At 36.5% G+C, this 24,454-nt stretch overlaps 1 protein-coding gene across 14 annotated transcripts in view; it reads right to left on the bottom strand.

Moving 5' to 3' along the window:
• DLG2 (discs large MAGUK scaffold protein 2) overlaps positions 1-24,454 on the bottom strand; it is a 2,103,224-nt gene that overhangs the window by 1,255,236 nt on the left and 823,534 nt on the right. For 2 of the 14 annotated variants that reach the window (XM_074400264.1, XM_074400263.1), the window contains exon 1: positions 15,542-16,193. The exons of 11 other annotated variants lie outside the window; for them this stretch is intronic. In XM_074400264.1, coding sequence (XP_074256365.1) covers positions 15,542-15,643 — 102 coding nt within the window. In that variant the 5' untranslated portion in view covers positions 15,644-16,193. Of the gene's footprint in view, positions 1-15,541; positions 16,194-24,454 lie in introns of those variants that run through there. One more of the 14 variants, XM_039462198.2, reaches the window with a different exon arrangement.

Raw genomic sequence — 24,454 nt, 5'->3', positions numbered from 1 at the left:
AAATTCACACCAACATAATGGTTTAAAAATACGGAAATGTGGAGAGTTTTGCTATTCAAATGGCTTAACTGTTACTGACCAGAGCTTTTCCTAAGTAATTAATTAATTAATTAATTTTGTTACTTTCACAAAGCATTGTCATTTCCTGCTTCTTGATTTGTTATTCTAGACAGGAACCCTGATTTAAGCTGAATCTATAGGTACTAACTAGTTAATTCATATATATGTACATATAGATATAGATATAGATATAGCTAAATTTAAGTAGCCACGTGAGCATGCACACACGTGCACAGACTCATTTCTAGAAAAAAAATTTGAGGTGGCTTGTTAGTTAATTTAAGAACAAACTTTTTAGCTGGTTGCTCTTAGCAACAGTCTTTAGCAGTTCTGCCTAGTTGGCCATAACAATTTCTTAAAGGGAATTAAGCATTCAAAGTAGTTTAACAAATGGAAAATAAATGACTTACTTCAGAAAGACTCACACAAGGACTGGAATTCTAGTGTAGCTGGGATGCAGAAGACAATGGTACTAAGAAACACCCTACACATAGGGGATTTTTTCAGAGATCTCCTTTCCCTGGACCATTTCATGCCCACATGTCTAATAAAACCAGAAGACCAGAGCACCATGGCTGACAGGTTCCTGTCACAGCACTGGAACCTGGCCCCATCCTATGAAGTACATGACCAACTCTTCTTACCAGTCCTATTGCAAATCATTCAATTTTATTGAAGACACTAGACAATACATGAATTCTAAGTCAGAGGACAAAAGCTGCTTATTTGATAAGCAATAAAAGCAAAACAAATCCGTTTCAGCTGGTAGAAAATCATTGATTGTTTTAAGATGGATTTAAACTAACTCACAAAATATAGGTTACTATGGAATTATGTTTATAGTCATTCACGCGTCCATTCATTCCCTCATCAAATACTTATCAACCAACCTCTAGGTCTCAGTCTTGGTGACCAAGGAATTCACTTATTTGTTTGTTTAATATATATTTATCAAATGCCTCGTTTTCCTTTTGCTGTCATGAAGTGGAGTTCAGTAGAAATTATATGCAGATAAAAATACACTAAGAATGAAGTATGATAGATGCTATTATTGGGGAGGCATGGGAAGCTTTAACAAAAGTAGGACAGGTCCTTCTCAGAAATTAACACTAGGTCACAATTGCCTAAATAATTAAACTTAAAGATTATATAAACCATTCATTCAACAAACATGATAAATTGAGCTTATGCTATAAGCACTATAATAGTAGCTAGGTGTTCTGGATGTTAAGTCCCAGACTCTTATACCACATGATATTTACAACCTTGTGACAACTGAGTTCCATATAAAGGAACGAAGTCCATGACCCCATGTGAACAGAGGTGATTTAAAGTCCAGGAATGTCTTCCATGAGGAGATGATACAAACTGAGTCCTGAAGGAATACTATTAATATTTCCTTGATGACCTCCCTTCTTGGATAGAGTCCATTCCATTGTAAGATACCAGGTAAGTGTAAAAAAGGATCAATACTGTATTTGCTAAATAAAAGAATGGTCTTGTTGGCAATAAGTAGAATGTTTATATGGAAAAATTAAATAATAGCGCAATGTGCTAACACAATTCAGTGCCAAATGCAACTATATAGAGAGTGCCATGGGGACTCTGAACAGCCAGACTCTATACAAGGAAAGATTTCAAACTGTTCAACGAGTCAGTATTATTCATTTGAAATTAAGTGACTTTAGATGTACTGTATAAATCATCTCATCACTATTTTCCGAGCGATATATTGAAATATCTTAATTCAACATAGAAATAGATTAAATGGAACTGAGCCTGTGATAGATAATAAGGATCTCCAAAACCACCATCATCTATGAAACACAACATTCAAGTTGTGAACATTAATACCCTGAGACCGATGAAACTTATTTTAGAAAATCTGCTTCTCCAGACAGAAAGTAAGAAAGAAATCTTGACATACAATTAGTAAAACAAAGATATAAGCAAGAAAACAGAGACAGGAGGAAAGAAAGAGAAAGGAAGGAAAGAAGGAAGGAAGGAAGGAAGGAAGGAAAGGGAGGGGGGAGGGAGAGAGGTGGGGGAAGGAGGTAGGCAGGGAAGGAGGCAGGACTTTTATAAACCTATTTAAGTCCATTCATTATCTCTTAATTTGCTACAAATTTCATTACATTGGTGTTGAAGTTGCTATACAGTTTTCCAAAACTACTTCAGAGAGAAACTAAGTAAAATATTATCAATTAAATGTAAAGACAAAAAGTTAATCTAACAACTGCAAATGAAGTCTGGCGTTTTCTAGATAGACCTCTTCTTTAAAGTTATATTTAAAGTAGAATTGTATACTAATGCCACATGCTTATTCAAAATTTCAGAACACCTAGCTATGATCATGAAAAATAATACATTTCAGATTATCCATTCTGCTCAGAAAAATTTCAGTTATCTTCCTGAGTCCAATGAATGGAACAAAAAACATGGATGAGGGTCCAGCAACATCTGAAAATTGGCCAGACCTAGCAAATATAGCTCCACAAGGAAATACCTAGAGTTTGATTATTAGTAGAATGCTGATTAATTTGAGATCAAATCTATAAGTGATTTTTAGCTGCCTCCCTAGAACGAGAACATTTACTACTTAAGCTATTTTACAGAGAGATAAAGATTATTTTTTCATTCAAAGATATATTTGACTCCAGAAATCCCTTCTCTACAGGAGAAGTAGCAGAACTTCTGGTACATGCAAATAGTTGCTGAATTTCCTGGCTTGACACTAAAGTGTAAATAATTGATAATGGAGGTATACATGAAATTAATTTAACTGGAAGTATCAAGGTAATAGCCAGGTCCTGGACTTCTGAAGTGGGATGTAAAAGAATGAAAGAGAAAGCCAGCAGTGAATTCCACTGGCCCAACTAAATACTCTTATCTGTTATAAGACTAAATAAGCTATATTCCTAAGCTAGGAGCTGGCTGTCAAAGGTGAGAAGCCAGAGGAAAGAAGAAACTAATATTCTGAAGTCATTCAGCCCTACGTCTGCCCTTATTATCTGAAACATTTGTCAGCCTTCATTGCACAGATGGAATTTTACCTGAGAGTATGCATTTGCTGAGGCCTCTGTGCTATATAGCCTCTGGCTTTCAGATTAGGTAAAATGCACTCATTTTGATCATATAAATGCATACATGAAATTTTGCTCTTGGTAGCATCCATAATTTGGTTTAACACTTTGGAAGCATGGTCAGTCCTAGAAAATGCTCAAAGAGGGACAAACAAGAAAAACAAAGACTTTCCCTGGGCTCAGAGTCAGAAATCTGGGCTTAAACCCAAGTGCCATGACTATGGGGTTGGTCACTGTGAGCACAGCACAGCTGAATTTAAGTATTAATATTAAAGGAACTTTAATTTCGGGCCATCTAGTCTAGCCTCCAAATAGTTCTTTGATCATCCGAAAAAAATATTATCGAAAAATGGTCTTCAGCCTGATGCTTGAACCTTTCTAATAAAGACGATTTTCACCTTAATATGCCTTAGTGTTCTTGTCTATAAAAATATTTACCTCACAGAGATGTTGTAATGAGGGATAAAGTATAACTAGTTTCAGAAGGCTTTCTATATAATAACAATAAATATTATTTTAACATGAGTGAGATTAAGATTGACAGTACATTATAAATTGCCAGATAAAACCGTCATGAACAGGCAAGTTATATACACAGCAAGCACATACACAATCCTCATATTTAGACTCTTAAACCTTATGACCACTTTTATCTAAGATCCTTTTTGAAATTCAGGTTAGTACTTCTATTGGAAGAACAAAGGTGCAGTTTGCCTATTCTGGGTTTCCTATTTATCTACAGCTACATTTTTTTTCTTTGCAAACTTTTCAAGATAAAAATTTAAAACCCTAGAGCTCTGGAAGTGGCTGGTTATCCCTTCAGCCAAAACAGGCATCTGGTTTCTACAATAAATGAGATCATAGCATCCCCACTCATACTGATGTAGATAAGAACCTGTCAGCATTTTTATTATAAAACCCTTTTCTTTCTTTCCTCTGGCTTGAGAGACCAACCATAGTAATTTGTTGGGGAAATAGCTCCAGCAAAGGGCAATGCAAAAGCACAGAGAGAAAATGTCTCATTTAACAAAATTCATAAAAAGTTTATTTAGGCATTAGGCAGGCCTGCAGAATCCCAAGGAGCATATCTTTTGGATTGTCATCTGGCCTTTTAAATAAAGAAAATAAAACATACCAGTATTTCAAACAAAATTGTCTTAGGCAGCAAATGTTAGAGAAATAGTTATCTAGTTGAATACCTTTAGGCACCAACACATCTGTTAACAAAGGCTATAATAACACACACATTACTGAATCCGTGCTCACATGAAAGCTGCTTTGGGGTTTGGAAGCATTCTCTAGCCGACTCTGAAGTGAAATAATGAAGATGGGAAGGGTTATGCCAACCACTTCAAATAGGAGAAAACAGGATATGTTAATAATATGCTAGAGATGATAAATGAAACCTTATCTAGCAAAGTGATGGCACTTGGTGAATACTCAGTGAAGGAAGACTGAATATAGTTAATATATGATCTGGTTTACATAGTTAACTCTTTTGTTTCTCACTCCTGAATCTTGGGTATGAACATGAAAAAGATTCTCTCTAGGTTATTTTGTACTACATTATTGCAAATAAAAGAGAAAGGACTGCATCTAAGAGAATAAGAGAAAGAAAACTAATATTTACTTAATGGCTACTACATGTGAGATGCTGTATTAGTTGCTTTCTTATTTGGTTGGTATAACAAACAAACTAAATATATCTTACCTTTGTTATACAGATGAAGAAACTAGAGCTCAGAGAAGTGAAAGAGCTTCCCCAAAGTCACAGGTCTACTAGTTTAGTCATGATACTTTGTAATGCCAAACTCTACCCTCAGGACCTGCTTCTTACATTTATGTCTGCCTAACCAAGAGCACACTCAGAGTATCTCTGCTTGGAACAGAGGGTAGAATAGGATATATAATCTAACATTCTCTTCACTTCTTCCTCCCTCCTTTCTCCCTTTCCACTTCTATCCAAGGGGAAGATATACCTTCAATACTACACCGCTACACCACTTCTTGAGAAGTGTTGGACTATAGAGATCAATGGCAAATTTGAATCCAAAGCCAAATTATTTTTCATTTCTGAAACAGTACAAACTTTAAAAAACCAAGATTAAGTTTTATTACCTCCGAAAATCCTTCTCTGACTATACCTAAAGACATCAATCGTTCTTTTGCCCTCTCTTTATCTGGAGGAAGGCCTTCCAACCTACTGAAGTATGAGACTACTTTTAAAGTATGAACTACTGTATGGGCCCTCATTTGATATCAGTTATGCATACGAAGAGATAGTGTTACATAGCAATTAATGACTTCCTAAATGGATCTATTTTGAATAGTATATAGGCTGATTCATGTAAAGTCCTTAGAATAAAATATTGTGCACGTTGATCACCCAAAAAGGTTTTGTCCAACCTGCTCTGTGAATTGTTTTTTTTTTACAAGTGTATTCCTTAGTATTAGCTCACCAGTCATACTGAAAGGGCCCCAAGGCAGAAACTATTTTACCATGTTTGAGTACTAACCTGAGGTGCCCACGACAATGTTAAATAAGCATAATAGACATGCTCAAGACACAACTAGAAATTGATTAACGGACAAGTGTACCTACATTTCTCCAAACGGAGATGTTCACCAAACCATAACAAGGATACATGGAGACATGGCTCCAAGAGAAAAATCAAAGTCTCCTACTCTTAGATAATAAGCCAACTGACATGTAAGCAGCTGCCATCTTATTTGAGCACTTATAAAAGTAATGTTATTATTATTTGAAAATACAATAGTATCATTATTTGAGATATGATGCAGTGGTACCATTAATCCCCGGCTGGTTTAATTCATAATGTGGATATTAAGGCAGTTATAGTGCACTGGACCAGCATTTTAGAGATGACTGCTTTTAGTGTGCTCATTCATCAAATTAAATAATTTAAACTACTCTAAGAATTTGGAAAAAATTGCTCTAAAGATAATGCAATGAAACACCATCAAAATTATGTATTTTATGTTAGCAATTACATACCACACACGCACACAAAGTGAAGTTTCAAATATATTACCTTACATATAAGATTTCCAGAAGCCATCATTTAAGACAATATTCTTACTCTATCCGACCCTATCATTTAAATTTACACAGGAAAAAATACCGTATTCTTTAAAATCACTGATATATAATGTGCTCATTCACCTGGCAACTACATTCACATATATATGTGTGTGTATATATGTGTGTGTGTGTGTATATATATATATATATATATATATATATATATATATCTGAAAAAATCATTAAAATAGTTTTAAATGTTTTCTACTATGGTATCTCTGGAAGTATAATCTGTGACTTATAATAAAGTAAATCCATAACATTATGAGAAAACAACTTTAATTTCAATAAGATCACCTTGATATGAAGATCTGATTGTGTTTATGAGTTTTTAGCTTCTCTGTGCCTTACTAGACAAGAATGGCTTATTAGTGATGACATTTCCAGGAATTTCACCACAGATACTAACTGTATTAGTCATGGTTCTCCAGAGAAACAGAACCAGTAGGGGAGAGAGAGAGACAGAAAGAGAGAGAGAGAGAGAAAAAGAGAGAGATATCAGTCTCTCTATCCTCTCCCACCCAGATATGAATTGGTTCCCATGATTATGGAGGTTATGTCCCAAAGTCAGCAGTCAACAAGCTAGAGACCCTGGAGAGCCAACATGCAGTTCCAATTCTAGACTGAAGGCCTAAGAACTGGGAAAGCTAACGATATGAGTTCTAGCACAGAAGCCAGCAGGCTCAAATCCCAAGAGGAGCCAATGCTTCACTTCAAGGTCAAAAGACAGTAAATGTCAATGCATCAGCTCAAATCAGGCAGGCAGGAGGAGTTCCTTCTTACTTATCCTTTTTGTTCTAATCAGGTCTTCAATTAGTTGGATGAGGCTCCCCCATCCAGGAGGACAATCTGCTTTATACGGTAATCTCATCCAGAAACAATTTCTCAGATATACCCAGAATAATGTTTAACCAAATGTCTGGCCCAGTCAAGATGACAGATAAAGTTAACCACCACATCAAGGTAGCACATTAGGTAATAGCCTGGTCTTTATTTCAGGGAACATAATCTCTGGGAAGTCTGATAACACAAGAGTTATCAAAAACAAATTTTAAACAAAAGGGTCAAATAAATAACAAAATAGGCACCATTTATTTTTTCACTTCTACATTCAGTAAACATTTATGAGCACCTATATTACTCACTCATTCAATCAACAAATATTTATTAACTGTGCTGTGGAACAGGCATAGTTATATTCACTGGATCTTCCAGGCATTATACTAAATGAATATAATATGGCCCTTGACCCAGTTCAGATGGGCAAATGAATAAGAAAACAGAATTTACAACCGAATATTACAATTAGGATGCAATTATTAAGTATTAAATGCCATTAGAGTCCAGAGGTAATTTAATTCAAAGGATACTGGGAAACATTTATCCATATGTACTTTATTTAAAACTTTACCTAGAAATCCATAAATGAGTACAAGGCAGAAGAATTCTTAAAGTCTGAGTTCTTTCAGGATTCTGAATTCCACAATTCAACATTCTCTTTCTGTGAACATATTTTAATGGTGGCATAAAAATTAACCCTCCTTATTTTTTTATATTCAGGGTTTTTCTCCCAAGTTTTCTGTTACAAATAAAAACTGTAAAAGACCTTGAAGTGGCAAGTTTATATTGTCAAAGAGGACAAAGGGTACATGCAGCCTGCTTGTTTGGGATATTCAGCACCTGTTAAACTCATTAGCTCATTTTTCATTTTCTCTTTCTGGGTCAGGTATAATGTAGGATTTTTGCTTTTGGTGTGAATTATATAAACTTCCAGATTCTGCCTTTTGTAGCATCAGAAGACTTCAACAATGCGTTGGTAGCTTAAAACAAACCCAATTTACTAATAGATGAATTTCAAAGTGTTTGATTTAACACTATTCAGCTGACTCTATCAACAATCTCCAACTTCTCAGCAATATGCAAAGTGGTTTCATAAAATGGAAAAAAAGCCACATATTTTATATTTACCACATACCAGGCATTGTGTTAAATGTTTTGATATGTGATATATCACTTAATTTTTACAGCAGTCCTGAAAGCAGGGTGTTACTTCTCCAGCTTCTTTCAGATAAAACTTGTCAGTTTCTCTTTTCTCACCTTGATTTACAAAACTTCTAGTTCAGTTAGAGAGAGGTCATGACATAGAAAGAATAACATTGAGTTAGGAACTAGGAGACCTAGTTGTAGCCATGGCTGTATAACTTGCTGTGTGACCTTCAGTAAGTCACCTACTGTCCATATGATTTAATAACCTCATGTGGAAAATGATAGTGTGAATACTATGAGAAATTGTGCTTGGATCAAACTCCTCTCAAAAGAAATTTTTGTACAATAAAACTGACTCCTTTGATCAGTGTACCTTATTTTCAAATTCAGGTGTGGGCAAACAACATTTTCGCAAATTATAGCTTAAAGGCACTTAAGTATAGGATCCTGCTATTTGAAAGAGTACAAAAATTATATTGGAAATGAGTGTAGAATATCGATCTAACCTGCTTAGGTTCAAATTTTGGCTTTGCTATTTAAGACCTATATATCTTTGGGCAAATTATTTAAACTGCCTGGGCCCCAATTTCTCTATCTGTAACATTGAGATAACTACTATACCCATCTCAAAGGGTCACTGTGAAGATTAAATGAGTTGACATTTGTGAAAACAGTGTCTGACAACTGGTAGCAGGTCAGTGTGTGCATGTGTTGACAGACAAACTAAGTCTTGGCAATATAAATAGTTGTTTCCTTAATGTACCAATTTTGAACATTTGGACTTTTTGCATATTAGATATTTTTAAGGTGAGACAAACCAACATAGTCATGAGACTCTTATTAACTCAAAGTCAAACAGAGTTTTAACCCAATCCACAGGATAAAAACTAGACTACCTCTTATTTACGAATCCATAATGATGAAGAATGTGATGACATACAAAATAGCTTGCAGCAGTATAAATTGATACAAGTATGATTAAAATAAATGCAGTAATACCCATCATCAAGCATCTTAAATTATTTTAAAAATCTGACTTAGCAATTTTACTTATTCCATCCTATCCAAAGGAAATAATTTTAAATACAAAAAGACTTATTCCCCACAATGTTTTATTTTTAATAGTACAAAATTTAAGGGGAAAAAAGCCAAAATAGCAAAAGGATGGTTAACTGTTAATTGTCAAATTTTAGCAATATTTAAAATACGTAAGGGGAAACTACTCTGCTAGCGACAAAACTATATATAATGATATATGAATTGATGGCTCCTCTGCTACCACTAAAGTTTTATAACAAAGTTTTCCACATTTAAATAAACAAATGGGCAAACAAAACTACTCCTCTGCCACAGAGAGACTATCTAAGTAGGAAAAAGGGGTCTGGGAGAGGTGGAGAAAGCCAGAGGGTACTAGGGAACTGTCCACTAAGGAGGTGCTGACAGGCCCTTGAATTTTGGGTGAGTGTTAGGGCACCCTCTGGAGGCTGGGAGCCCACAACCCACTTTCCCTTTATCTTCTTTCCCCCACATCTTTCTGTTCTATATTCCTTCCTTCCCTGCTTCTTTTTCTGTCTGCCTGGTAATGATGCAGATTGGAAGAAATAACACTTCTAAGACACCTAAGACAGTGCATAGATGTATAAGAAAATCAAATTCTTTCATCCGTTCCTTTTGCTTTTTTTGTTCTTGAACTAATTCCTTTCTTCTTTTGATTCCCTCCTTTTTTTGTTGTTGTTTTTTGTTTGTTTGTTTGTTTGTTTTTCCATTTTCTTCCATTTTAACCTTCTTTTTACTTTCCTGTTCTCTCTTTTGGGAGAGTCACTGAGAAAGGGAGGCTGCTTTCTAGAAGATGACTCCTTTCCTTTGAGGGGTAGGACAGTTATATAAATGTCCAAATATTCACTAGAAAAAAAACAACTTTCAGAGATCGATAATATTTTCAAAAACTTTCCCCTATCCTAATATATAAAAACAATATTAAATATATCTTATGTGACCTAGGGGCTTCACAGTGGTTCAGCTGAGCTGTTATATTAACAAATGGCTATCATGAGAAAGAGAGATGTGCTCAAGTTTTAGCCATGTTTCTTTTAAAAATACAATATAATGTTTTTTATATAGTGAAATGGTTATTATAGTCAAATCAACTAACATACCCATGATCTCTGTGTATGTGTGTGTGTGTGTGTGTGTGTGTGTGTGTGTGTGTGTAAGAGCACCTAAAATCTTAGCAAATTTCCAGTATACAATACCATATTAGCTACATTCCTGACACCGTACCTTAGATCTCTAGGTTTATTCATTCTATGTAACTGCAACTTTGTTTGTGGCAACCCACATCTTCCAATTTCCTCCCCATCTCTCACAACCATCACTCTACTGAATTGGTATGTATTCTACTTTTTTTAAGATTCCACATATAAGTGAGATCATGCCGTGTTTCTCTTTCTACCTTCAGTTCATTTCATTTAGTTTAATGCCCTCTGGGGTTATCCACGTTGTTGCAAATGGCAGGTTATCTTTCTTTTTAAAGGTTGGATAATATTCTATTTGTAAAACACATATGCATGTATCTTTCTATAGAAAGATAGGTACATGCCACAATTTCTTCATCTGTCAATGAACGCTTAAGTTGTTTTCATATCTTGGGCATTGTCAATTATTATAAATAGTGTTGCAGTGAAGATGAGAATGCAGATATCTCTCTGAGATGCTAATTTCATTTCCTTTGGTTATAAATCCAAAGGAGGATTGCCAGATTATACAGTAGTTCTATTTGTAATACATTTAGAAACCTTCACACTGTTTTCCATCATGATCACAGCAACATACATTGTCACCAACAGTGTACATAGGCTCTCTTTTCTCTATAAACTTGACAACACTAGTTATCTCTTGTCTTTTTGATAATAGCCATTTTAATAGTATGAAATGATATCTCACTGTGGTTTTGATTCTTAATTTCCTGATGCTTAATGATGTTGAGCACCTTTCCATGTACTCATTAGCCATTTTAATGTCTCCTTTGAAGAAGTGTCTATCCAGGTCGGCAGTTCAAGACCAGCCTGACCAACATGGAGAAACACTGTTTCTACTTAAAATACAAAAAAATAGCTGGGTGTGATGGTGGATGCCTGTAATCCCAGCTACTCGGGAGGCTGAGGCTGGAGAATCGCTTGAATCTGGGAGACAGGGTTGCAGTGAGCCAGGATCGTGCCATTGCACTCCAGCCTGGGCAACAAGAGCAAAATTCTGTCTAAATAATAAATGGAATAATTTTCAATAATATTGTAGTTTATGAAGTATTTTTAGAATATTAGGACAAATAACAAATATTCTACCTTTTATGTTTGTATTTTCTTTTTTTGTTTTAGGAATATTGGGGGAAAAAAGAGAGGAATAAAAGAAGGGAGACACACACATACATGGACTGTGGACCTTTGCAATGCAGCTACAGACAAGATAAAGGAAAGATAAATATTACATATGCTGGGCCTTGAAATTAAATTCAATGCTTTGATCTTTGTGGATGGAGAAAACAGTTTAAGTTAAAGTTGATGCCTATTTTCTGATAATGACATAGAAACTACCATGAGAAAAAAAACACAACATTTTAAAATACCTCCTTTCCCATGAAAAGTCCATTCCCATAAATCGCTTTGTAGGTGGGATAATGGCATATGGACAGGGGGAAAAAAGAGGGGAAACTGATATAATAGAAACACTTTTTTTGGAACAAGCGTATTTTGGTTTCTGTCATGAGAACTTAAGGTTAGGTGGGATTGTAGGTGATCTGTATTTTAAGAAAGGAAGTGGAATTACTTCCTCAATAGGCTTGGAATTAATTCCCAGAAGGAGGAACTGGTGTTGTACTTACATTTGTATCTCTAATGCCCCTCACAGTGTCTAGCACAGAAAAACACTCCATGTTACATTCATTAAGTCATATAGTCAGTACACTGAATTGAATAGCTCTCAGGATGTAATAGGGAGGACCCTGGAGATGGCTAAGTAACAAAAGAAAATAACTTTTGAGTTTCTAGCTTGAAAGCTCAAATTACTCAGCATCCTTCAAGTCATTCTGAGATAATTGGAGCAAGCAGTTATTTTGAAACTGACAGTCTGGCCTATACGTGAAAATGTTTTTAGACTGCCATGTAAATATATTTCAGAAAAGGAAATAAATATACATCCTAATAATCTTATTTTCCCATGTATTAGGTAATCTTGAAATGACTGCAGGTTTTTGGAGGATCCTTTCTGAAACCTGTGTCTCCATGATTTTTTCAATAATTTTTAAAATCCCATTTTATTCCTAAAAGATGCAACTAAAATCATTATTTTATATTTTTTCTTTAAACAAATATTTGAAGAAATGTAATCATCTGCCGTATCACTTAACTTTGAGACCAAAGGGGACAAGAGCTTTTTATTGCCACGTCTCCAGTTTGCAGCATTTCTTGTGTGCTCAATGAATATTTGCTGGTCAAATGATCAAATGGAACAATAGTATGATTTGTTCATTAAGTTTCAGAAATGTACTTCATTTTATGAATGTCATGTCAATATACAAATGGTTTCTATGTTTCACATAAACAGCATAGAGCAGAGAAAAATAACTTTGGGAAAAGTAATGATTGATTTCATAATAAGGATGAAAAATTTATCAAAAGAACTATCTTAATAACAGTGGGAGCAGTTTATCCTATAAGTAACAAGCTCCTTCTCAGTGAAGCTGTGAAAATAATCAAGGCCATATAAAAGCAACAAGCATTTGATGAATGTAAGCATAGTAAGTACTGCACAGATCTCATTTAAATGTTATTTCTCACAAAGACATAGTAACATATACTGTAGTAGTTATTACTGTGGCCACTTTACATATAAGGAAACTGAGACTTACATAAATCATATCAATAGTAAATATAAAATTTAGCTTTGAAGCCTAAGCCTGCCTGTGAGGTAAACTTTTCATATTATATTCTGTTGTCATCTGTCAGATAGTGTTGAAGAACTTCACTAGGAGGAATGCTACAGTAGAAAGTTCTAATACTGTTTCCATATTTCATATTATAAAATGGAATCCATATATATATATATAATCTATAATTAACCATCTGTTAAGTATGGTTACAATAAGATAATTGATCCCATTATAAAGGGCTTTGAGAATTATCTTATTGAAATACTTTGCAAAATAGGATAGGGTAGATTCTCTACAAGTGTTATTTTATTTTCATATAAGATTAATTTATTTTCAAGAAACAATGTCTGCCAATACACATGATGTAGCTGTTTCACTCTACTGGCATGAATCTCTCTCATAATGTGAATTTGTTAAACCAGAACATCAAAAAGAAGAAAACATAAAGGAAGTTAAACTAATGTATTTCCTTAGCCTTAAAAAATGTGTGTGCTTGCAATTATTTCAATTCCCTCCAATATGGTTTGAAAATCAGGGGAAAACATAACAGCATAAAAGAAACTTCTTTGTAAATGAACTTGAAGGGTTGAATGCATATTCAACAACATCTCTACACCAATAGCTTCTCTTATTTGATAATTAGCTTGTATTTAATTTCCCTTGACAAATCATTCACCTTTGTTAATAATCATTTAGCATAGCAAAGCAATTCTTGTAAGTTCATGGGAATGGATTTTAAACAGTATCCACTGTAAAGATGCTACTGTAAATGCAATTAGGAGGGAGAATAAGAGCATGAGGTGAGGGGGAAGGTCGTATGGGAGAGGATCTAACTCCTCGGTTATTGGTGCTGTTCATTCACATACATCTTCCTGACAATGATGAACACACAAACCTGCAACAATTCTAAGAACTCTTCGGGGTTTCAAAAGGAACAACCAGCTACTCTTTAGTATGGACAGTATATATTTTTTTAACTAACCCTGAAGTATAACCTATCATATTGAGTAGAAAAACAAAAATCTATTCCAATAACATTATCATTCAACAACTTCATGAAAGACATAATCAGAGATTGTTAGACCTGGTGTGCAATAATCTCATCCACAACCCTAATTTTACAGAAGAAAATCTGAGGCCCAGAGAAGATGGATTATCTAGACATAACCAATATAAGACTTAAAATCCTGACTCTCAATTTTCTGTTAAGCCTACACCTCCTCTGAGCACTATACATGAAGTTCTATGTGTGTGTTTCATTAACTTTACTGCCCAAGGTGCTTACCAGCTGTGCAATCCAATCTCTGCTGTTATCTTTAAGAAAAAAAATAGGTACAATGTGATATTTATTCACTCTAGAAAAGTCAAATTTTAGTTATTTCAGATGAAGCAAGCTCTCTCCCTCTTTTTTTCTTTCTCTCTCTCTCTCCTTATAGAGTCACCATAGTAGCCACATGAAGTGTTTTACATAAATAAGCTAGACAAATCCACCAGCTTTTCACAGCAAAAAGAAGTAAAGACTTGTATCTTACAGTAACAGGACATGCTCTCAGACCATTAACCGGTAAAAGTGTGCAAACATCAAGTTCTACGCATCTTTTTCAGGGAGTGCATCATCAGGTCCAAGAAGGAAGCACCATTAATGTATTTCAGAAAAGGAGCAATGAATGATAACCTGTTTTAAAAACCTTCAAACCTCATTTCTTTGGGAACACCAATCACCTTTACAAAAATCTGGGGTGGGAGAGTTATTCACTACAAACTTCACTGAGTAGCTGCGCCACCTCTTGATAAAATTTGTTTGTTGATTTCAAGCGGATTTTATAAAAGTGGAAAGCACACAACACAACTGGGGGCAACCTGAGCCTAGCTCCAGATTTTCTGTCTAAAATAAAAATAAGCTCTTTATTTTAAAAAATGTCAAATAGCAAACTGATGTGTTCAATTTCACCTGGAGTTCATCGACCACCCCACTTAACTCCTGCTGGTTGGCCCAGGGGGTTGGGGTTCTAGGTGATAGTAACCTGAGATGAGTTCAGGAGCTCCCAAATCAGCAGTTGGGAGCCCAGTCAGTAGCTAAATGCATAAGGAGATCCCAAGCAGAGAGCCACCCAAGGTGCCCCATTTCCCAGCCGCAGCTGCTCTTACAGCCACTGCATGTTAGAGACCAGGGTCCCATCACCACTGAGTTACCAGCCCAACATCGGACACCGGAAAATCAGTGCGATCTCTTGGCCCCCAAACCCAGCTGGCTCCCAGAGAGGGCAGAGCAGTCGCAGCTTCTGTCACTCTCCCAACAGGCAGAGACATAAACAAGCAACAAAAGGAATTGTTCTCTCCCCCAGGGAGGCAACATGCATCAAAGAGACATGAACCTCGTCCTACCTTGCATCCAAACATCAACGATAAAGTGTTGTTGGTGCAAGCAACTTTGCAGTGGCAAATCATTGGTGTAAAACAGTCAGGGTCCTTAACAACAGGGGACATTCCTTCCGGGCTGCGGCAGTGGCAGCTCGCTGGGGGACCCGAACGCGGTGCTCGCCGGGCACATGGAGCGACAGCCTAGACCGAGCTGCCGCTTCGATCGCTGCCCCCTGCGCCCGCCGTGGCCATCCCGGAGCCCCGGTGGAAGCAACGCCGCGGGCAAGTACCGAGCGTCTCGGGGTCTCCCTTCCCTGGGGAACGAGGCGTGTGGGGGGAGGGACAGAACCAAGAAAGGATTTTTCCCCCTATGGTGAATTTGGGGGAGGTAAAATAAAAATAAAATAAAATAAAAATAAACCATAAAAAATAAAAGGAAGCGAGGCACTTAGAGGAGGGTTCAAAGGAGGTGGGGCAGTATTAGCATGTAAAAGGATGTGCCCGCCTACTCTCCCCAGTCACACAAGATTGTCATGCGAGCTGAAGGGGGCTGAAATTATTCCCTCTGAAGAAGAAGAAGGGGGGGAAAAAAACATACTGCAGCTCCCGATTTGGTAAAAAGCCAGTGGCTTGCTGCAATCCAGAGTCACTGTGGGGAGCGCTGGCTGGGCAAGTGGGGTGGGAGGGAGGGGCTGAGGTAGGGAGGAAGCGCGGTGCTCGCCAGCCTGGCCCTGCCTTTGGGTGCTCTTGGTGCCACCAAGGAGTCCCCAGCGTAGGAGCGCGGGACGTCCCCACGCTGACGTGACCCCGAGACCACATTTGGCCCCCACCGCTGCAGCTGCCTAAGGGTAGAAGACGTACGAGGCCGAGTTCCCAGGAAGGGGAGGCCCTCGCGCAGCCCTGCAGGGAGCATCCTCCCAGCCCGGGGACAACAGCCTGCCCAGGGCGGAGGGCCAGCAAAGGAATCTAGGATAGAAAACGGGCTCAAAATGATTTCGCTGGTGCCCTACGCCTCCGAATTCTGGGTCAGCGAACCTACTGAACCTACTCACTCCCTGGGTAGGGAAGCGGCCTCAGAACCAAGGTTTTATTTGATATAACATTTGTCAAACTCAAAAAAGAAGAGTCTGCCCCTTCCCCACCTTGATGTCTTTCAGGCTCCAGGAAACCTCAGAAGTGATATTTATATTGTTCCGGAAGTATGAATGACACGACTGATGAAAGCTTTATTATTTGTTTGTTTTGTTTTTTGTTTTTAACTGAAGCTGTCAAAATTGCAAAAAGACCAAAAAAAAAAAAAAAATCAGCATGTGGCTGGCTGGCACAGCTGCAAAACTGCTTATTGAAGACAAAAACAAATGTGATAAGAAGGGTGTAGGGGTAGGAAGTGGGTAAAACTAGCACTCTTTGGGTGCCACCTGGGTGCCTGGCACTATGCCTCACAGATGGTTGGTGGAAAGAGAGCAAAACATCAGCGTCTGGAATCAGATTCTGGCTCTGGTGCTAGATGTGGCTTTGTGTAAGTCACTTATCCGAACCCCTGTTTGCTTACCTGTAACTAATGGTATTAACCCCTAACCTACAGAGTTGTCAGGAAGACTAGACAGATACAGTGAACAACACATTCCTGCGGTAAGCCCCAGCACATGGTAGTGGCTTTTAACTTATATAGCTTATTTAATTTCTTAGCTTGAGAGGTAGACATTATTGGACACATTTTTTTTCCTAGAGGAAGAAATTGAGCGTCTTAATGTTGTATCACTTGCTCAAGTTACATAATCAATAAGCGATGAAGTTTACAAAGAAAAGTAGAGGAGGAGAGTTTAAAAAACAACATCATGAGAAACATAACACACTTCCCCAGAAACATGTTCTAAAGTCTTCAAATTTATTTGGGAAGGATCAGGACTGTCATTCACATGAATGTGATAATTCCAAAAGACTCTTTCTAATGGGTACTAAACTCAAGAGTACTCATTTAACCTGAAATACAGCAACAACATAGTCCAAAATATCCATGGCAAACTGCCAGAACCACATCCTCCTGATGTAGTTCCATCAGAATGCCAGACCACTTATATTCTAAACTAATAAGAGCCTCAGTATCATGATGTGCTTCCTCATTAGAAAGCTTAAATGTGTTAAGAAAAAAAAGAACAAATCAACTTGCAAACCATTAAGCCAAAGACAGTGCCTTATAAACTTTGTTTCCCTTTCCCATGTCCAAAACACTCTCCTCTTATCTCCCAAGTTAATGGAAAATGAACCTGATTATGTCATAGTTCTGTAGGATGTTTATTATAAATACAGATTATGAAGCCCAACCCTACATTTCATCCCATAGGCCACTAGAATATCAATAAATCTGTATCTAAATCAGCCCTCTTGTGAGAAGAATGCAAGTCCTTCTTACGAAATAAGACTTCTCTGAACACAAATCAGTATGAAACAAAGTATTCTTTTTATGAGCAAAAATCATCATGGAAAGACCCTTAGAGTTGAGTTATACCTGGTTCTAACTGTAGAGGGCAGCCATGCCTAAGGTTTTGGGATTCTTACACTAAGTGCAGGAATCCTTGCCTAGTAGATTTCTCCAGTAGGAATCAGTACCGATTCAATCTAATGAATAGCTGGCGCCTGCTGGGATGCAGAAGATCTAATCTATATGTTCTTAAACATACTGGGTCACATTTTAGGAGCAAAACTCTGGTCCGAGGCCTTCTGTGGAAATTTAAAGTCACATTTATAGATTAAGTATATCCCTTACCATTTTATTCCTTTATGTTAACATAAAATGTGTGATTGTGTGAGCACTTCCACCTACAGAGCATCTATAATTATGGCTGGTTTTTCCAAAAGAGAATAGATTCTAAAAAAGTTGTACAATATTTCCCTTATTCATTAGCCTATAATTTGGATTTCAGACACCCCAAAAGTATTGTATGCTCTATATTGTGATGTTCCAATAATATCTAACACAGTCTTTCCCTAATGAATTACTCAAGCTAAGGCTGACCTCCTATTCTAGGGCAGCATTAAGGCTGCTATGTTCAAGTTATTTCCCATTTTACAGTTTGTGCTACTTTACATTGATAAAGTCAAATGACAAAATATAAAACAAAATGTATATTTCATTTTCTTTATTTTTTATGTTTAACTTTAATCAGAGTTCATTTATCTGTATGTGTGTGTGTGTGTGTGTGTGTGTGTGTATATATATATATATATGTATGTATATATACACACATCTGTTATCTGTTTATTTCTATTAGATAAAATGCTTTCCTTTAATTCTTGCCTCCAAATAATAACTGTGGGCTAAACTGAAGGGAGGATGAGGAGGAAAGTGGTTTCCATGACAATGCATTCCATAGTTAGAGCCAGTAACCACTATGGTTAAAATAAATGAATCACTGTTACCTTAAGATATAAACACATTTCATTATTGGTTTGAAAAGCACTAATTTGAGAGTGTACTGCATGGGGGTGTACTGCAATATTTTTAGGAGATATTACTAGGAAATGTAAGGAGATGACGCATTCATTTTTATAGTAAAAATAACTGCCCTTAATTAGACATTTCAATGATTGATAACATTTACAGTTCCTCCCAATAATTATCACTTGTATAAAATGATGCATTACAATACACTACTAAGAATTTCTCCTAGCTGGGCGCGGTGGCTCAAGCCTGTAATCCCAGCACTTTGGGAAGCCGAGGCGGGTGGATCACGAGGTCAAGAGATCGAGACCATCCTGGTCAACATGGTGAAACCCCGTCTCTACTAAAAAAATACAAAAAATTAGCTGGGCATGGTGGCACGTGCCTGTAATCCCAGCTACTCAGGAGGCTGAGGCAGGAGAATTGCCTGAACCCAGGAGGCAGAGGTTGCGGTGAGCCGAGATAGTGCCATTGCACTCCAGCCTGGGTAACAAGAGCGAAACTCCATCTCAAAAAAAAAAAAAGAATTTCTCCTAATGACAACTTTCCTCAAAGTGGACTCATAATTACAAAAAACAGGATTATCAATAAATGTAACCAGGGTTTAATTTTAATCATTTATTTATTATTGTTTTACTTAATCAGAAACTGGGACACAGTAAGAGGCATTTGCTAGTTATTCATCTTTTTTCTTTGCTGATCCTTTTCACAGCAATTTTTAAAAAGACATTGTTCATGTTGCAAGGGAAAAAAGCAGATTGGCTGCTAGAAGCCATGCTGCTACTTCCTACTCTCTGTGTGACTTAAGCAAGCTACTCAGCCTCTCTGAATCTCAATTCCCCTTTTTGTTAAGATGAAATAGATACAGTAGATTATTCTTTCAGAGGGAGGAAAGAGAAAATATTGGTAACAGTAAAATAAGAGACTATGGCTTGAGTGATAGAATTGAAATTGGAAGTTAAGCCATCTGATTTGAAGATCTAAGCTCCTAACAAGTAGACTATCCCAGCTATCATTTATAGCTAACACATTCCAATTTTTCATCTATTCTCTATGATACTATTTGCTATTTAGTAACTCTTTGAGGGAATTATTCCCTATGACCCCTATTAAGAAAGCATAGTCTTTAGTTAACACATGAACTTTGGAGACAATCAGACTACATAAGGTTTTGTCATTATTAGCTATGTGATTTCAACCGTTAAATCCCTTTCCTTCTCTTCTCCCCTGTAAATTGAAATCCACTTATGTTCATTTAATCTTTAGTAGAGATGTCTTCACGCAAGTGAAACACTGTATTTTTATCATTGAGTTTCCTGAAATATGTAAGGCAGAGGCATATGAATGTCTTTCTGCCATCAATGAGTTCACAAACCAGTTGACGAGGTTACTCTGAAATAAGAGTAACCAAAACTTTCTAACAGTAAGAAAGTATACATAATTAAGAACTAATAAGTGTACTCAAAGTCCAATGAATGCCTGACCAATCTAGTTAGCTTATCTAAGCTACTATTTTTTGTTCGATAAAATGGTGATAATTCTATAGCATTGCTATAAGGCTTAAATGAGATAATGTATTGCAAAGTACAAACCATCTTTATCTGGTTTGTATTAGGCACTCAGTAAATTAGAAGGGCTCTGTGTCACTTTTCTGATTTTTTTTCAGTGCACGTTAACAGAAAAGAATAAACCTATTAGATTCACCCAATACATATAATCTCTTTATACTAAACAACACAAAGTCTTTAACCTTTCTTCACAACTTCTACTCTCTCAGACCCTTTCTCAGATCTTCCATATTCGTCTTACTGAAGAACACACAACTGCAATGATACTTGGTCAGGCCCCATATAAATGGACTCTAATATCCATCACGTTCTCCCATAATTGTTAACCCTTTGTGTTCACTTAATTTCTAAGTCCTTTATGTCCACTCACCTGCCCCTAAGTATAGATTCCTTTGAGCTAGTCATATGTAGTGACTGGTTGGCCTTTGTAGAGTCATACTTAGCATGTCTGCATGAACTTCACTTGAAATAGTTTTCTTATTTAGTTGATTAGTAAATAAATAGATGAATAAAGAACCAGTAAATAAGTGATTTCAGCCAGGCTTTCCACTGCTTCCACTTAGACCCTAGGTGAAATATTGTGAAGACCTTTGAGTACTGACCCAGCTCCTAGTTGGAAGGAGTATAGTCTTTATTGAAGAAATGCCAGCCTATTGGTTCTGAATCAATTTTGACATTTTATTTTAGCAGCAAGTATTTTCTGAAATAATTAATGCCCCCTCAAAATTTTGCCTTTGACACTTCTCATGACAGTCACTTTCAACCTGTTGCCATTTTTGAAAAAGCTACTCCAAAATATCACCCTCTACACCACCTGTGAGAATTTTCTTAGCAGCAAAATTCAGATAAAACAAGATCCCTTCTTAGGCCTTAATGCTCACCAAATTTGATGCCAATGTTGGAATAATAAAATTTGTGTCTATGTTCCAGTCCTAGTTTGGACACTTGCTATACAATTCTGAGTTACTTAATCTGAAAGTTAATTTTCTAAACCGCTAAAAAAACGGAAGGAAGTTGTTGAATAATAATACCTATATCACAGGATTCCTATGAGAATTAACTAAAATGCCACGTGTAAAAGTACCTATCAAAGTGTTTGGCACATTTATTAATGAATGCTTAATACTACTCATTTGTTCACTCATTCATTATTTTATTCATTCATTCATTACACACCAAAGCTGGCCAAGAAACTTTATTTAAAACAAATGTCAACCAAGCATAGCAAAATTCCTGTGAAATCACTAATTCTATTTTCATATTGTACTTGCCCATCTGTGAAACAAAGGCAAATTAATCATTGTCAAAAAAATATACTAAATCAGAGTTCAACTTTGAAAGCAGCAGTTCATGGGAGGACTGACAAGAACATGGCTCATTTTAAATGGCTTTATTTTGCCACTGTGTGCTTCTCCACTGCAAATAGACTTTCCTTATTAGCTCCTTTTCATCTGAATAATAGATGACTCTTCTAGCTGCATGAACTAAATGAGGTGTTTTACAAACCCCCAAGAACACCACTCTATTATGTCACAAGAAAGGTCCCTCAGCTAATCATACACTAAGTTGAATGATTACATGATTACAGGAATGAAACAATTCATCCCCCAAAACTGTGAAGACATCAGATTTCTTGTACAATCTCCAGCTATATATCACAGATTTAAGATAATGATATCATTAACACTTTTTCTCTTAATGATCTGCAAGCATAATGGTTAAAGTCCTCCCTAGATTCTTATGTTCAGTTTGGTTAAAATAAGATTATTCTAAGAAAACCACCTTTTGGTACAGTGTGTAAGTTAGTCTTAGTACAAGAATGCTGGTGCTTTCTTCCTTGAATACAAGGACAGTCGATCTCAAATATAATGATTGGAAGATGTGCACTGTATTTGCTTTAGTTGCATCTGATCATGGAATAATTTTGTTTCATTGATGATGTTAGCACATTAACTTTATATACCCCCTTTTGGTTACCAATTAGATACTTTTTTTTTTTTTTTTAAGATGGAGTCTCGCTCTGCCACCAGGCCAGAGTGCAGTAGAATAATCCCAGCTAACTGCAATCTCCCAGTCCCTGGTTCAAACGATTCTCCTGCCTCAGCCTCCTGATTGCTGGGGTTACAAGCACATGCTACCACATCCAGCTAAAATTTTTTATTTTTATTTTTAGTAGAGGTGGGGTTTCACCATGTTGACCAGGTTGGTCTCAATCTCTTGACTTTGTATTCCACCCATCTTGGCCTCCCAAAGTGCTGGGATTATAGGCATGAGCCACCGCGCCCAGACTCAAAAACATATTTTCAAGTATCTACTATGTGCTAGATACTAGGCCAAGTGCGGGATGCAGTGGTTAAGTACAGACCAATGCATTGCTGGTCTCACGGAGATTACGTACCAATGGAGAAGGCAGATTGGGATAAGTGCTTTGAGGAGAGCCACATGGCTCTATAAAAGCACATGTAGGGGGAATCTAATCTAAAAATGGAGATAGAGAAGGCATAATGGGGACAGTGGTTACTGAGCTGAGATTAAAGAAAATAAGTGGATATTAACCAGACAAATAGCAGAGGGGAAAGCATCTCAAATAGAGGGAATAGAATATACAAAGAATATGTGGTACCAGCAAACAAGGAACATGGGAAGGACTGAGATAAACAGAATATAGAAAACAAGGGAAACATCAAGTGAGCAGATGCTGAAGAAGAAATCAGAGGAGAGACTATACAGATTGTATTTAAAATATTTGCTCTTATTCTAAAAGCCTTAGGAAACTACACAAGAAATATTTTAAAGCACCTTTATTGGCATATAAGTGACACACAATAAACTATAAATATTTGAAGTATAAATGTGGTAATTTTCAACATATATATACATCTAGGAAACCACTAACATAATCAAGATAATAAACACAGCTATCACCTTCTAACATTTCCACGTGCCCCTTTGTAAACTTCACCCCTCCCACTCTTTCCCAATTCCCCATCTCAAAGCATTCACTCATCTGCTTTCTGTCACTAAAGATTTATTTGCATTTTCAAGAGATTGATACAAATAAAATCATACAATATGTGTTTTGGGTCTGAATTTTTTCAATTCAACATATCTATTTTTTCCCCTTTTTTTTATTGCATTTTAGGTTTTGGGGTACATGTGAAGAACATGCAAGATTGTTGCATAGGTACACACATGGCAGTGTGGTTTGCTGCCTTCCTTCCCCTCACCTGTATCTGTCATTTCTCCCCATGCTATCTCTTCCCACCTCCCCACCCCCCGTCCCTCCCCCATTTCACCCCAACGGACCATCCCTATGTTGAGGTTTATCTAGGCAGTTGAACTTGCCAATAGATTACTTCTTTTCTTATTGCTGAGTAATATTGTATTCTAAAGATATATTATATGATGTGTTTATATTTGTTGAGAACATTTGGGTTGCTTCCATATTGAAGTTATATAGCTGCCATAAATATCTGTGCTTAAGTCTCTGTATGGACTTCTATATTTCCTTTTCTTTTGCAGTGCAGTTGCTTAATAACAGGATGAATATGTTTTTATATTTTAAGAAACTGTTAAACTGTTTTTTCAAAGTTTTTGTCACATTTCAAATTCCCATAAGCAGTGTATGAGAATTCTAGATCCTTCACATCTTCACCATCATCCAGTATTGTCAGTTATTTTAATTGTAGCCATTCTAATACATGTATAATAGTACCTCATTGTAGGTTTAATTTGCATTTCCTTAATGACTCATTGTGTTGAACATCTTTTCATGTGTTTTTTTGTTTTGGTTATTTTTGGTAAATCTTTTATTTATCTTTAAACTTGAATTGTTTGTTTCTAATTAAGTTTTAAGAGTTTTTATATAGTCTAGATTCAAACCTATATTAGATATATGTTGCATATAGTTTTTTCCAGTCTGTGGTT

The sequence above is a fragment of the Saimiri boliviensis genome, chromosome 6 (genome assembly GCF_048565385.1).
Source record: "Saimiri boliviensis isolate mSaiBol1 chromosome 6, mSaiBol1.pri, whole genome shotgun sequence".
In the NCBI taxonomy this organism is placed as follows: Eukaryota; Metazoa; Chordata; class Mammalia; order Primates; family Cebidae; genus Saimiri; species Saimiri boliviensis.
This window is presented reverse-complemented; position numbering and strand designations above follow the sequence as displayed.